Source organism: Choloepus didactylus, chromosome X, assembly GCF_015220235.1.
Source record: "Choloepus didactylus isolate mChoDid1 chromosome X, mChoDid1.pri, whole genome shotgun sequence".
NCBI lineage: Eukaryota > Metazoa > Chordata > Mammalia > Pilosa > Megalonychidae > Choloepus > Choloepus didactylus.
Window position 1 is genome coordinate 8,227,049 of NC_051334.1, and position 16,209 is coordinate 8,243,257.

Consider the following 16,209-nt stretch of genomic DNA (forward strand, 5'->3'; position numbering starts at 1 on the left):
CCACATCTAGGAAAACGGGGCTCTTTCGGTTATCTCTGAAACGTGAGACAAGCAGCCACCAATGTCTTCTCCACGATTTCCCTTTAAGATGATCCAACTCCAGGAAGACAGTTTTGAGTTCAGGGCCTCACAGACAATATTAACATATCCATGTATTTATTTATATAAGATACTTACTCTAACCTGTTGTTCCCTGGATGAGGAAAAGTCTAAAAGCAGGTGGTGACCTCTCTTTGTAGGTCTCAGGGTTTACTGGATTGGGGTTGGGAGCACTGGGTGGATGGGCTGCCAGTTGACATGGGTTTGCCTCCATGACGGTGGGTTTCCCCAGGAGACCCCAAAACCCCAGGACCATCCACAGCACCATGGGTGTCTCAGCTACCAGACAAGCATGGGATGGCATGGAGACCGAATCACGTTCTCACCCTTAGCGTGGTGCCTCCGGGTCAGGGTGTAAACACGCTGGCAGGGCACTGCGGGCAGGCCTGCCCCGCGGCCGGGAGCACAGAACTTGTTCTGTGGATAAATGGAAAACTCCGGTTCAATCACCGGATGCTGCCAGCCCAGCCTCTCACTGAGCTACCCCAGTGAGAATCACAGGAGGAGACTGCAGACACGCGTTGTCTTCATCCTTGGCTCAGTCGTTCAATGGCAAACCGCAGTGTGTTGGAACTCAAAGCACATAACCTTCTTGGACACTTTTAATTGTACTGAGCAAGGAATCCACCGCCACAGGAGCTCTGGATTGATGGAGGACTCTCATGTTAATTGTCAGTTCTGCAAAACAGCTGTCACCTAGAGTCCCAGGGACAGCTGCACTCCACACCAAAGAGGAGCCGACGGAGGATCTAAATTCCCCACCAGGCGGTGAAGCTGAACCCCTCAACAACAGAACTTGCCTAGGGTTTTGGTGACATTTCTCCCCTCAGTTTTATCCCTTATTGATACACTCCTAATAGCCCTGGTGTATGGAGGCATTTATGACAGGTAATGCTAAAACCCTGATGACTTCATTTTATTTACAGTGGGCCTGATGAAATATCTTCAAATTAATACTTTGCAACTTTAGAAAGAAGCTGTGAATCCCAGTAAGGGTGGTGGAAAAAAGGGGTGATGTGGTAAATTATCCTTTTGTTTTGAATGGACTTTCCATAGGTAGTTCATTCATACTCTTTGGAATTTTTCACAATAAATTTTTCTCTAAAACTGTCTGTCTGGAAGGCTTTCTTGAATGGAATGTGTGTGTGTGTGTGTGTGTGTGTGTGCATGGTCAGTGCTTCATAAATTCCAGGGAATGGAAGGGAATGATGGTTGAGACCACTAGCTACTGCAAGTCCATAGGTTCCTTGCTGTTATACTCATCTGATAAAGTCAGATTTCTTATCTCTGAAAATTTCCTGAAAACCTTTCCAGGTTACAAATTTACCAGCAAAAAAAAAAAAAAAAAAAAAATACTCCATCTCCTAACACTCTTGTGGCAGAAGATATTTATAACGATGATCTTTGAAAGATTAAATGACCTCCACGATGATCTATTTGATAATTTAAATGTGACATCTTTATATTACAAGAAAGCCTAACACTCTCCCAGAATGAAGACATTACACTTATTGTGTGACAGGATGAACATCCAGCTAAATAAAACAGTACCTTTCCTGTTCTGAAGTGTTCTTCTCCAGGACAGGAATGGGTCTTCATCCATGATCCTGATTGGCTGGCCACCATTTTTGCTACTTTTTTAAAGCAATTCTGGTAAAAACTTTGTGTAGGTCACCAAAAGAATTACTCGCAATGAAATCTAAAAATATATACTGATGGATTTGGTTCATCCATGTGAGCCTTCTCCCCAAATGCAGGTGAATTTGTTTTCTTTCTTTCTTTTTTTTTTTTTTTTGTTGTTGTTTTGATCGTGTTTCCAGAGTGTAACAGAGAAGATGCAGCACTTACCCTTGTCTAATTAACATTATATTCCTGCGGAACCTGAGAGGTGTGGCAGAAGAAGCACAAATCTTCCTTAAACTTTTTGTTAAATCTACATTTAAATGATAAGACTGGTTCCTGGGGCTAGTTACTTTGTCACAAATGATGGGAGCTCTACCTAGCTATGGATTGACGGAGGATTTTCCTCTTATCAATGTTCACTTCTGCAAAGCATCCATTATGCAGAATCCCACTGATCCAAGGAGCTGGAGGCAAAAAAAAAAAAAAAATGCATGCCCTTATATACATGCTTTTATGTATTTTTTTAATCATTAATTTTTTTCCCAGAACACTAACACTGTAGAAAAATATCTAGAGGAATTGAAAAGTGGATGTATAGAACTCAGAACATGATTTTGAGTTTAAATATTATATATGCCCAAACACAATTTTTAAAATAATTATAGTTCAGTTCAAGTTAATTAACAATTATTTAAGATTGTCACTTGGTCAAGGAAAAACTGTCAACCATGGCAATTCTCTTAGTTGAAAATGAAATAAGCAAAGAAGATTTTGAAAATATAATTGTTGGGTTTGCTTCCATTTAAGCCAAGGGCACAGATTTTAATTTTTGCTTCAGGCTCCATTATGGGTCCGCTGGGTGCTAGTCTGTTTTTAAAATTTTGATTTATTCGGATGGTGCATGGCAATATTGTTTACTTTGATGACTGAGTTTGGTGGCACCCCCTTAAATTTTGTGCCGGAAGAGAAGGCCTCAATCTCCTCACCCTAATGGCCGCCTTGCAAGGGGACCTTTGCCGTGTTGCAAACTTCTGCAATCAAAATCCTCTTTGATTAACCTTCAATTCTCATCCCCTGTTTCCTTGCATTCGTACATCAACGAGGGGAGGGGGAAATATATTTTAAGTACCTTTGAAGAAAAGAGATGTAATTCTAATAAATAAATGTACCAGATAAGCAATTAAAAAAACCTGGAAGTCGTTTATCCTTAGTAACAAAAATCTCTTCTAATCTTCCTTTGGCGTCTCATTTTGGTTAAAGGCAAAAATGCAAGTAGATAAGCCCCAGAAAAAAATAATGAATCCTCCTTTCATTTCCCCAATTCTGATGTTGCATAAAAAAGGGAAAAACCCAAACCAAAACTAAACATTAAGTTCCCAAATATCACTAAATGTTTGATGTTTCAAAACAGAAATAATATTAAATATTTTCTTGCTCTTGGTTTTACACTCTTTTGAAAATTTGCTTCTTTCGCCTCCAAAGAAAACCTTGCGCAATTTTCACTTGGCGTCGCAGGAATCCAAAGCTTCACTTAGGTATGTGAACTGGTGGTAGAGGATAGAAATTTCAGGAAAGAAATCCAAGGGCCGGGAGCGAATAATAAGGGAGAGTGTGCACAATGGTGGTCATTTCAGAAGCCCACTCTGTCGTCTTCCTGTGCATCTTTTCAATTCTTGCCTTTCGAAACCTCACACTCAATCTTTTTTAGCTGAGTTTTTACTAAATAAAGACTTCAAAACAAGAGACCTGTCGGTTCCTGCTATGCCTTTTCCTCATTACCTGCCAACGTGCAGTGGCCTCCAGTCTGTCCCTCAACCTACCTGGCCTAGAGCGAGTGGGTCGCGCTCCCCCTCATGCTTTTGCCCCCTCACTGCTCTGTTCCAGAACCAACGCCATCTCCCTGACGCCGATCAGAGCGAGCGCACACAGGCAGGCTCTGCTTTCAGACACGATGCCACCGCTTCAAGTGGCTTGGTTCTCTCTAGCACCATATTGCCATCTCTAGCACCATATTGCTATCTTGTGGAAACCAAGGTAGAACTGAGTGATGCCCAAGTCTTTAGTCAGTAGTTGTAAATGAACAAAATGGTGAAATTTGAAGTAACCTGGTAGTCATTGTTGGCATCCATTAAGCATTTATTCTTCACCAGATGCTGTCCCAAGAGGACAAAATGCTATAAAATTGGCACTGCTTTTTAATCTCTAGTTTAAGGTGAGGAAATTGAGGCAGCAAGATGAACAAATTGACCCAAGACCACGCAGCTAATAGCAGTGGAACTGGAATTCAAACTCAGGTGGTCTGACTCTGGATCCGAAGCTTGTAAACATTGTGTTACACCATACAAGCATATCACAGGGGGAAACTCTCTTATTGATGGAAATTGACAAGCCAAGGTGGCTAGCACCTCTGGTAGTTGGGGTACTGTAATCTATCCCCACTCTTACCTATCATCACTGCTTCTTGACATAAGCGCCACCCCTAAGCTGTCCTCTGTGCTGGCCAGCTTCTTGAGTATGTCCTCGGCCAGCCGACACAGTCACTGTTACGTCCCGGCCCTGGTTCACGCTCCCCTGTCACCCCAGGGGTTGATATCCTTCCCAGGCCTCAAAACTCACAGAAAATCCTTCTTATTCTTGGAAGCCATCCCCGGGACTGCAGGTCCCATCTCTTCTGCTGCAAACTCCAAGTGGACTGATGATCCGCAGCAGTGCTTCCCTTCCTTCCCAACACAAAGAACTCCTCTGCAGTGTCAACTATTTCCTCCCGTCTCTGGGGAATAGTGAACAGGTAGCATCCATTGCAGTGGTTCTAAGGTGCTGGATTTCAGCCCTGGCTGCTCTTCGGATCACATGGGGAGCTGGTAAAAAATCCCCACGTCCAGGTTGCACCCTGGACCGGATGGGTCAGAATCTCTGGGTGTGGCACCCAGGAATACCCATTTCTTCAAGCTCCCCAGGTGATTCCAGTGTGTGCGCAGGCAAGTCCGAGAACATTGGTTCAGCCACAGACTGCTTTGCACCCTGAGGCCTACTTCCTAACATGCCCCCTACCATTTTTACCCTTGGAGGCTTCCTCCAACAAGTCTGCAGGCTCTTGAGGGCAAGATTATGCCTTGATATTTTGAACCCTCACCACTCAGAGTGTGGATCACAGACTGGCAGCACTAGTGTCACCTGGAAGCATGTTGGAAATGCAGATTTCCAGGCCCCGGCCCTACTGACTCAGAAGCAGCATTTCAACAGGATTCCCTGGTGGTCCATATGTAACATAGTGTTTGGGACGCAGATGTTTAAGGCCTGAGAAGACCTACAGCTCTAGGGGACAGATGCTCAAGCTTCCAAAGACCATTACAAGTAGTTATTAGTTTACATATTTTTACTTCATGACTTCATGACTGGCTTTCCGGGCCACTCTTTGGCCTGCACCTGGCGGAAAAAAATGCCCTCCCTTTTTCTTGTCCTACTTTCTAAGTAGGTCTTCCCCAGATGTTCTCTGTTCTCTATTAACACAAGCCTCTGCCATCCACAGAGGTTGTTCTAGGCTCCTGTGAGCTCACTTCCTTCTCCTTGAGGCCAGACACTTGCCTATGATCTTGGTGTAGAGTCAACTCACCTAGATTTTACAATTCTCCTTCTTACTCTCACAGGGAGAGGGGACAGGGACAGGGGAGCCTGGCCAACTGCACAGCAGCTTGGGCTTAACGTGCTCGCTTCCGCCTTCCTGTCAGGGCAGGGGACAAAGGCTCGCTTCCTATCGGGTCATTTGCTATGCAAAGGGCACACTTGAAACTCACACAAAACCACTATTGTCGACCACTCTTTAACACACAACATTGATCTCTGTACTAGTACCATAGAAAAGCAGAAATTCAGCCAGACAAAGTCAGGGGTGTCTTAGGTGTGTGCTTTCTAGCACCGATGAGACGTTATAAATGAAGCTTATGAAGGTGTCACAAACGGAAACGCTGCCACATCTCTTTTCTCACACAGGAGAGAGTAATGAGTTCATTAAAGTTCTGATGATACATGAACTTGCTGTGAAGAAAAGCCATTTGTTCGCTTAAATTGGCACTTCCATCTCGAGGATGGTTAGGATTCTCAGAAAAATGTACCAACTGTCTGATATGAAAATCAAGACCATGAAATGTCAGCCCATTTATACAGTTTGAATACGTTTTCATTCACCTGGGGCTCCTCAGGCCCGAATCCAGACAGAACGTCTTACTTGAACTAGAATTTGGCCTGAGAATGATGGGCGCAGAATTGGACTTTAAAAAAAGAATACATTTGAAAAGGTGATCCAATTAAAAACTCTTTCCTGCTCAGCAGTGAGTGGGAAATGGTGTGCAGCTGAATTTAGCAGTGCTATTAATGTACTGGTCTTGGAAATTTTTCCACCAATTTTCTCCAAATATTCTAACATTAAAAAAAAATGACATAGTTTTAAATGGAAATTAATTCATTAAATTTTACATCAATATATAAGAATAACTTACCGTATTTCATTGATTAAATGAAATGAATTAACTGGTTAACTGGTTAAAGCTAAACCTTGTTTCTAAGACATCATCAAATATAAGGCAAATTATTTTAGATATGGATAAGAAAGAAAAATGCTATGAGTTAAAATAGGACATGCTTTCAATTGTAAGATTCATCCTAACTTCAGAGGTGATAAAACATGGGGGAAAATGTGCCTCTTAGAAGTGTCGAACTTCAGTAGATTAAACATGCCATGCAAATAATACTTTCATAGGAGGATAACAACAATGTTCCTGTTACACATTTAAGCTCTGGTGTTGTAGTGACACTGTTCCCAGTTAATGATGTGATATTATCTCCCCATCTGGTTTTGCCAAAGGTGCAGCACCCCTCACGCACACAGCCTATGTGGCAAATGGTGTGCATCGGCATTAACTGTGAAATGTGACTCATGGAAAAATTCAGAGCTCCTCTTTTGGGGGCAAAAAATAGCAGCAAACCATAGCCTGAAGCATGGCTTCCATTTTCTTCATTGCAAACATGGGCTCACGTGGAGACCAGTGTGCGTTTTTATCAAAAGGATGCTGGGAGAGCCAAAACTGTGCCCACTCTATGGGTAACAAGGTTTTGGCTAAGACCTGTCTTGCGGTTTGGTAACGTGCTGCTCCCGCTGGTAGAGCTGCACCTTCAAGACACATGAAGGGGGCTGCCTTACAGACCCCTGAGCACAGTTATCTGGATTCCAGTAGAATCAGTGATGCATTTTGTATTCCCTTGAGCTCCTCACCAGTGAGCTAGTGCTATTTTTTCTCGGGAAACAGTCAGAAGACCTCAAGGGGCTAGAGAAAGCCAAAAATGAAACAGAAAAATCCCATAAAGTGGTTTCTAATTCTATAAGTGGATTGGTAAAAGAGTGAAGCATTTTCTGGTTAGGTAGACTAATGAGATTTGCCAGAAAGTTGCCAATGTTCCACTTCAGGTCGCCATGCATACAGTTATGTAAACCTTTCTAATTCTTTAGAAATGGAGATAGAAATCCCCAACGTGGGTTTAGAAGTTGGAAAACCTGGACTACTCACGATGATTGGGAGGCCTTTCTTCTGAGTAAATAGTCCACGACGTCAGGGTCAGTCTCCAGCAGGCTGATCAGCACTTCGTTCTGGAGATCCGGGGGAACCTGGAGGGGCCAAATGTTGAGACATAAGTAAAACCATTCTGGAAAGAGGAAAACTAGGGTCATTGGCAACTTTACAATAGCATAAAACAGAGCCATGAAAGTCATAAGAGAGCAGAGTGATCTGCTGGTTGAAATCAAACCTACACAAACTCATACAACCAATGTAATCCTTAGGACAAAGTGGATGATTACCAAATAGCCATGTTCAATCCAAACTGTCACACCTCTCATGCCTGGTGATACAACCTAATAACGTGGATGTCTCTGTTACTCAGACTAGATTTTCCTCACTTTGAATGAGCAAGACATAGTGGGTAAGAGGTAGGGTGCCTACAATTTATTGTCCAAATGGAGCAACTTTCTAGAGTTCATGTTTACAATTACACCAAGACAACAGGCATAAATTACAACTGTCCTGGATAGGTCTGGAACATAGGGTCAGTCTGTTGAGAAGATAGACCCTTGACCCAGACTGTCTGTGTTTGAATCTTAGCTCCACCAGTTACTAGCTGTGGGGTCTTCAACAAGGTACATAACCTTTCTAGGTCTCAGTTGCCTCATCCGCAAAATGGGTAAAAAATTGCACTCACCATAAGGGTTACTTTGGTGATTAAATGAGTTATCATGTAGTGCTGGCTACTACTTTTTTAAAAATTAAATTCAGTTTTATTGAAATATATTCACATACTATACAATCATCCATGGTGTACAATCATCTGTTCACAGTACGATCATATAGTTGTGCATTCATCACCACAATCTATTTTTGAACATTTTCCTTACATCAGAAAGAATCAGAATCAGAATAAAAAATAAAAGTAAAAAAAGAACAACCAAATCATCCCCCCCATCCACCCTATTTTTCATTTAGTTTTTGTCCCCATTTTTCTACTCATCCATCCACACACTGGATAAAGGGAGTGCGATCCACAGGGTTTTCACAATCACACTGTCAGCCCTTGAAATCTACATTGTTATACAACCATCTGCAAGAGTCAAGGCTACTGGGTTGGAGTTTGGTAGTTTCAGGTATTTACTTCTAGCTACCCCAGTACACTAAAACCTAAAAAGTGTTATCTATATAGTGCGTAAGAATGTCTACCAGAGTGACCTCTCGACTCCATTTGAAATCTCTCAGCCACTGAAGCTTTATTTAGTTTCCTTTCACCTCCCCCTTTTGGTCAAGAAGATGTTCTCAATCCCAAGATGCCGGGTCCAGATTCATCCCCGGGAGTCATATCCTGCGTTGCCAGGGAGATTTACACCCCTGGGAGTCGGGTCCCATGTAGGGGGGAGGGCAGTGAGATCACCTGCCAAGGTGCCTTAGTTAGAGAGAGAGAGGGCCACATCTGAGCAACAAAGAGGCACTTGGGGGGAGACTCTTAAGCACAATTATATGCAGGTTTTGGCTACTACTTTTGTACCGGTCACTTTATCATTCACTGCCTGCCTTCACTTCTTTCCTGGCCCTGGTCTACTGCAGATGAAAAGTTTCTTGCTTCACGATTCCATGAGGCATTGACTAGAGTTCTATAGATGAGCATCACATATTTCTCTAAGCCCAATCCACAGTGCGCTAGAAGATGGCCTCACCCCCAAGTCACCTCTGTGAAAATGCTGTATGAGAGAAGACTGAAGCCAGCTCCTCCTCTGTAGATGCTGGTAACCCAACCAAAGGAAATAGAAACTACTGGAAGAAAATACATTTTCAATCTGATTCTCTCCCACAGAGGACTGGAGTGAAGGGTCTTGAGTACTATGGGGCAAGTCTTCAGACAATAAATCGGTGGAAGAATTTGTCTCCCGCCTCTTGCAGAACTCAACCGTTATGGAGTTCCGAGAAGCTGGAAACAATTTTATTAATAAAAACAGGGATGAGAAAACAAGAAAATTCTTTTCTTTTCTCATAAATCTGTTCCTCCTACTTCATCCTGAATCTTCATTAATGATATTGCCAAACCCTAGTTCCCCAAGCTCAAAATCTCAGAGTTGAAGTCAACCTTTTCTGTGTCCTCTCCCCTTTCTCCCCTTCCCACTCAGAGCCAGGAGATCTACTTGATTCTGTCTCTGTGATGCCTATTATTTCTCTTTTCTCTCTCCTAGCCCAACTGCAATTCCTTGAGTTCGAGCCCTTGTTACCCCTGTGTAGTGGTCATCTGTTGGCCATAACAAACCTCCACTTTCCTCTTCTTGTATAACTGTTATGCTCCTTTTCCCTGTGGAGAACCAACTGTTCTCCAACCCTTAGCTCAAGGGTGAAGCATGTGTCCTAGATGAAGTCAATCTAGCATTCCATTCCCTAGACCACTGTGGTGCCTGAGCAATGTGACTCCATTAGAGGCAATGAAAAGCCACGGGCATTTCTCTGAGGCTTCTGAAAGAGATGATAAAGGGCCTGGGGCCCCTGTTTCCATCCTGTGACCATATGGGTTCTGTGGATTGTGCCAACACTTGAGGAATCGGCACCAAGACACGGGGAGAGAGACACAGGGTCTCTTGACATCATATGAGTCCTGGATAAAGCTATGCCTGAAGCTATATTTGCTCTTGGATTGTTCAGCTGTGTGAGCCACAAAATCCCTTAAGCTAGCTTGAGTTGAGTTCTTAGTTTAAAAGAAAGATACATCCTTTATGGACATTTGACAAAACCGTTTGTTAAGTTGTGTACAAGCTATTTCCTCCAACGTGTACATCACATTTCTCCTCTACATGGTTAATGTTAGACTATTCTGATCAAGATATCCCCTTGTTCATAAACCTTTCAATCCCTAAAGCTGAAGGCCTCCACTTGCTTGCTCTCCTCAATCTGTATTTCCTGTCTTCTCCCCAAGTAGTCACTCCCAACACATCCTTCATATACTATGCTCCTCACTTTGGCCTTTCTCACCTCCATTGCTTCAATTCATTATGCAAATATCTGGTAGTGCTTCCTGAATGCCAGATACTGGATGTTGGGGGTTCAGCTACAAACCAAATAGACAAGAATCCTTGTCCCTGTAGGGCTGACAATGAGTGGGGAAGACAGGCATTAAAGAACTAAACAAGGAAAACCTAGAGAGGATCACATGGAGAAAAAACAAAGCCAAAAAGGGCAAGGAAAAATGCTGGGAGAGGTGCAATTTTAAAAAGGGTGGTCAAATTGCAGAGAAACTGACATTTTAGCAGAAAATGGAGGCTGGTGAGGAAGTTGAAGAAAATCACTCCAGGCAGAAGGAAGCAAAAAAAAAAAATCAACTGTAAAGATCTTGAGTCAGAGCAGCAAGTAGGCCAGTGCAGATGGAACGGAGTGAGGAAGGAGGCGAGTGGTAGGCCGTGCGTTGGTGAGGTAGTCGGGGGCCAGATGTTGTGGAGTCCCACAGGCTACGCTCAGGACTCCTGCTCCTATTTGAAGTGGGATGGGAGGCCACTGGAGGTTTTGAGCAGAGGACTGACATGAAATGACATCACTCTGGCTGGTGAATTCAGAAGAGATTACACAGAAGTGAGGGGGCAGCAAGGAGAGCAGAGAGAGAGCTATTGAAATAATCCCGATGAGAGATGATGGGGTCCTGGAACCAGGACGGTGGGGTGATGAGAAATACTTGGATCCTGGAGACAGTGAAGAATAGAGCTGATAGCATTAGCTAATTTATTGTTTGGAGAGAGAGAGGGAGAGGGAGGGGGAGGGGGAGGGAGAGGGAGAAGGAGGGAGGGAGAGGGGGTGAGAGAGAGAGGAAAGACGGAGGAGGAGGAGGAAGGGAGGAAGAAGGGGAAGAAGAAAGAAAGAAAGAAAGAAAGAAAAAGAAAGAAAGAAAGAAAAAAGAAAGAAAGGGGAGGAGAAGGAGAAGAAAGAGGAAAGAAGAAGAAGGGAGGAGAAGGAGAACAAAGAAGAAAGAAGAAAGAAGAAGGAGAAGGAGCAGGAGGAGGAGGAGGACGACGATGACAAAGAAGAAAGAATGACTTCCACAACATAATGTCTGGGGCCTAGGCCACTAGAAGGATGGGGTTGTGGTTGACTGGCATGGAGAAGCTGCAGGATGAGAAGGCAGCTTAATCTTGGGGTCAAGTTCAAGAGTTTGGCTTTGAGATGTTAAGGATGAGAAGCCCGTGAGACCCCCAAGTGAAGAAGATTTCTAGTAGGCAATTGGGTATAAGGGTCTCCCTCGAGGGGAGAGGTCCAGACTGGATGTAGAAATCTGGGAGACACATAGAGATGGTATTTAAAACTCTGTGATTGGATGCGATGGCCTGGGAATGAAAATGGAAAGAAAAGAAGGCGGCAGGGGACTTTTAGGTCAGGGCTAAGAGTTTCCATTCTCTTAGGATAGAGACTAAATTAAACAAATAAAAAGACTGATCTCTACTGTAATTTTTTCAAAACATGACCCAATAGATATGCTCTATTATATCAATTTATTTTAAAATTAATACCTAAGGGGTGAACACGAGAAGAGAGAGAACTTGTTTTTTTTAAAAAAATGAACAGAGAAGCAAAAAATAACATAGAACAAAACTGCATAAATGGAACTCTTTTAAAAGGAATCTTTTATGAGCATATTATGAGAAGTACTTAGATTTTCCTCCAGTTATTTTAATTTAAACTTTGTTTTGCTTAGACATGCAATGATTTTTTCCCCAGGCAATAATCCATTTCCTCTGAAGAATAACAACTAGAGTACATTTCTTTCGGAGTGGTACAAGCCTCACAATGTCAACTCTTGGAGGGTATATTGATATGCCTAATGATAAATCACCAATTTGGATGTATTATTAGAAAAGGTTAGAGGAGGTATCATTATTTCAAAAACACCTTCCTGTAAATTTTGTTAAATCATTCTGCAATTCAAAGGAAATTTTACTCATTCAACTAGGCTGAACTCCCAATCAATTGTAAATATTGAAGCTTATTTTATGTAGCTATATGACTCTTACTTGGTAACAAATGCAAATAGAGAGGTAAGGCTATAAATATATCTACAGTTTCCTCTTAAAAGACCCATTTTGCCTTGGAGACTATTTACAAATAAAAAAGACATGGTTAAAATACAGCTCCATTTTATTTCAGGAAGGGTTGATAATGTTTTCCTATGTATTATGCAACCTGACTAAGATATACAATTCATTCATTCATTCATTCATTTATACCCCATTTTTTACAAAAAAAAATTTAAGACAGCTTCAAAATTCGTATGATAAAATGATGTTTGCTTGTTTTTATGAAGCGAGGGACCAAGAAATTGAGGCCAGGGGGAAGATGAGGGTAGGGAATTTGAAATGATGCCTGGAACTGACTTTTTTCCTGCAATTTTATTGAGATCTAGCCACATACTGTACAATCATCCAACATGTACAATAAGTTGTTCACCATATCATCATATAGTTGTGCATTCATCACCACAATCAATTTGTGAACATTTTCAACATTACTCCAAATGACTTGGAATGTCCATGCAACAAGCATCCACTGCTGTTGTCCTAATAATCTCTTTTCATCCTCATCTGTATTTGCACATTTTACTTCTATCACTTAATAAAAATGTCACACTACCAGCTCCATTCAATTGGGTGAGCATTTATTTTCTATTAATTTAGATACTTAATTGAGGAACAAGAGACAACAATTCATATATGCATACCTTTTTAGGAAGGAGGATGCTGTCTCAAGATTATATGACTAAGTGTCGGTGCCCTGAGGTCCACTTTTGGCCCTGCTGCTTATAATTAATAAAAACTCAAACCAATCAGCCATCTTCTTTAGTATTCAGTTCCTGTATTTTAAAAACAGGGCATACCCTACTTGTCCCATTTCCCTTTATGGGGGTGTTTTGGGGATCAAAAGGGCTAACAGATTTGAAAGTACCTTACTAATTGCAAAGAGGGCTAATAAAAGGCTTTATTAGAAATGATTACTAATTAATAAAAAGTAATTAATAAATGAAATTATTAATAAATCAAGAACTTAGAAAAAACAAAAGCAGATAACATGGAGAGGCCAGTATATATTCTCAGATTTTCTTTCTTTCTTTTTTTTTTTAATCTTCATTTTATTGAGATATATTCACAGACCACGCAGTCATACAAAACAAATCGTACTTTCGATTGTTTACAGTACCATTACATAGTTGTACATTCATCACCTAAATCACTCCCTGACACCTTCATTAGCACACACACAAAAATAACAAGAATAATAATTAGAGTGAAAAAGAGCAATTGAAGTAAAAAAGAACACTGGGTACCTTTGTCTGTTTGTTTCCTTCCCCTATTTTTTCTACTCATCCATCCATAAACTAGACAAAGTGGAGTGTGGTCCTTATGGCTTTCCCAATCCCATTGTCACCCCTCATAAGCTACATTTTTATACAACTGTCTTCGAGATTCATGGGTTCTGGGTTGTAGTTTGATAGTTTCGGGTATCCGCCACCAGCTACCCCAATTCTTTAGAACCTAAAAAGGGTTGTCTAAAGTGTGCGTAAGAGTGCCCACCAGAGTGACCTCTCGGCTCCTTTTGGAATCTCTCTGCCACTGAAGCTTATTTCATTTCCTTTCACATCCCCCTTTTGGTCAAGAAGATGTTCTCCGTCCCACGATGCCAGGTCTACGTTCCTCCCCGGGAGTCATATTCCACGTTGCCAGGGAGATTCACTCCCCTGGGTGTCTGATCCCACGTAGGGGGGAGGGCAGTGATTTCACCTTTCAAGTTGGCTTAGCCAGAGAGAGAGGGCCACATCTGAGCAACAAAGAGGCACTCGGGAGGAGGCTCTTAGGCACAATTATAGGGAGGCCTAGCCTCTCCGTTGCAGCAACCGTCTTCCGAAGGGTAAAACCTATGGTAGAGGGCTCAACCCATCAAACCACCAGTCCCCTATGTCTGTGGTCATGTTAGCAACCATGGAGGTGGGTTAGGCAAATACCCCTGCATTCTCCACAGGCTCCTCAAGGGGGCACTACATCTTTTTTTTTCCTTGTTTTTCTTTTTTTTTTTTTTTTAACTTTCCCCTCTTTTTAAAATCAACTGTATGAAAAAAAAGTTAAAAAGAAAACAAACATACAATAAAAGAACATTTCAAAGAGATCATAACAAGGGAGTAAGAAAAAGACAACTAACCTAAGATAACTGCTCAACTTCCAACATGTTCCTACTTTACCCCAAGAAAGTTATATAATATAGCAACATTTCTGTGAACTTGTTCCTACTATATCCATCAGAAATTAACAGACCATAGTCATTCCTGGGCATCCCCAGAACGTTAAATAGCTTATCTGTTCTTCCTGGACCACTGTTCCCCCTTCCTTAATTGCTCTCTATTGCTAGTTCCCCTACATTCTACATTATAAACCATTTGTTTTACATTTTTCGAAGTTCACATTAGTGGTAGCATATAATATTTCTCTTTTTGTGCCTGGCTTATTTCGCTCAGCATTATGTCTTCAAGGTTCATCCATGTTGTCATATGTTTCACCAGATCGTTCCTTCTTACTGCCGCGTAGTATTCCATCGTGTGTATATACCACATTTTATTTATCCACTGCATCTGTTGAAGGACATTTGGGTTGTTTCCATCTCTTGGCAATTGTGAATAATGCTGCTATGAACATTGGCGTGCAGATATCTGTTCGTGTCACTGCTTTCCGATCTTCCGGGTATATACCGAGAAGTGCAATCGCTGGATCGAAGGGTATCTCTATATCTAGTTTTCTAAGGAACTGCCAGGCTGACTTCCAGAGTGGCTGAACCATTATACAGTCCCACCAACAATGAATAAGAGTTCCAATTTCTCCACCATCCCCTCCAGCATTTGTAGTTTCCTGTTTGTTAATGGCAGCCATTCTAACCGGTGTTAGATGGTATCTCATTGTGGTCTTAATTTGCATATCTCTAATAGCTAGTGAAGCTGAATTTTTTCATGTGTTTCTTGGCCATTTGTATTTCCTCTCCAGAGAACTGTCTTTTCATTTTTGCCCATTTTATAAATGGGTTGTCTGTACTATTGTCATGAGTTGTAGGATTCTTTTTATATGCAAGATATCAGTTTGTGTCAGATGACATGGTTTCCAAAAATTTTTCCCATTGCGTTGGCTGCCTCTTACCTTTTTGAGAAATTCTTTGAGGTGCAGAAACTTCTAAGCTTGAGGAGTTCCCATTTATCTATTTTCTCTTTGGTCGCTGTGCGTTGGGTGTTAAAGTCTAGGAAGTGGCCGCCTAATACAAGGTCTTGAAGTTGTTTTCCTACATTATCTTCTAGGAGTTTTATGGTACTTCTTTATATTGAGATCTTTGGTCCATTTTGAGTTAATTTTTGTGTAGGGGGTGACGGTAGGGGTCCTCTTTCATTCTGGATATGGATACCCAACTCTCCCAGCCCCCATTTGTTGAAAAGCCACTATGATCAGTTCAGTGACTTTGGGGGCCTTATCAAAGATTCAGTCAGCCATAGTATTGAGGGTTCATCTCTGAATTCTCAATTCGATTCCATTGATCTATATGTCTATCTTGTGGCCAGTACCATGCTGTTTTGGCCAACTGTGCGCTTATAATAAGCTTCAAAGTCAGGGAGTGTAAGTCTCCCACTTCGTTTTTCTTTTTAGAGTGTTCTAGCAATTCGAGGCATCTTCCCTTTCCAAATAAATTTGATAACTAGCTTTTCCAAGTCTGCAAAGTAGGTTGTGGAATTTTGATTGGGATTGCATTGAATCTGTAGATGAGTTTGGGTAGAAGTGACATCTTAATGACATTTAGTCTTCCTATCCATGAACATGGAATATTTTCCATCTTTAAGGTCCCCTTCTATTTTTTAGTAGAGTTATGTAGTTCTCTTTGTATCGGTCTTTGTACATCTTTGGTTAAG

The 16,209-nt window shown here is 41.7% G+C and overlaps 1 protein-coding gene across 1 annotated transcript in view; it reads right to left on the reverse strand.

Annotated features, from left to right (window-relative positions):
* Positions 1-16,209, reverse strand: part of ARHGAP6 (Rho GTPase activating protein 6) — a 550,852-nt gene that overhangs the window by 13,976 nt on the left and 520,667 nt on the right. The window contains exon 6 of the mRNA XM_037822077.1: positions 7,284-7,381. Coding sequence (XP_037678005.1) covers positions 7,284-7,381 — 98 coding nt within the window. The remainder of the gene's footprint in view (positions 1-7,283; positions 7,382-16,209) is intronic.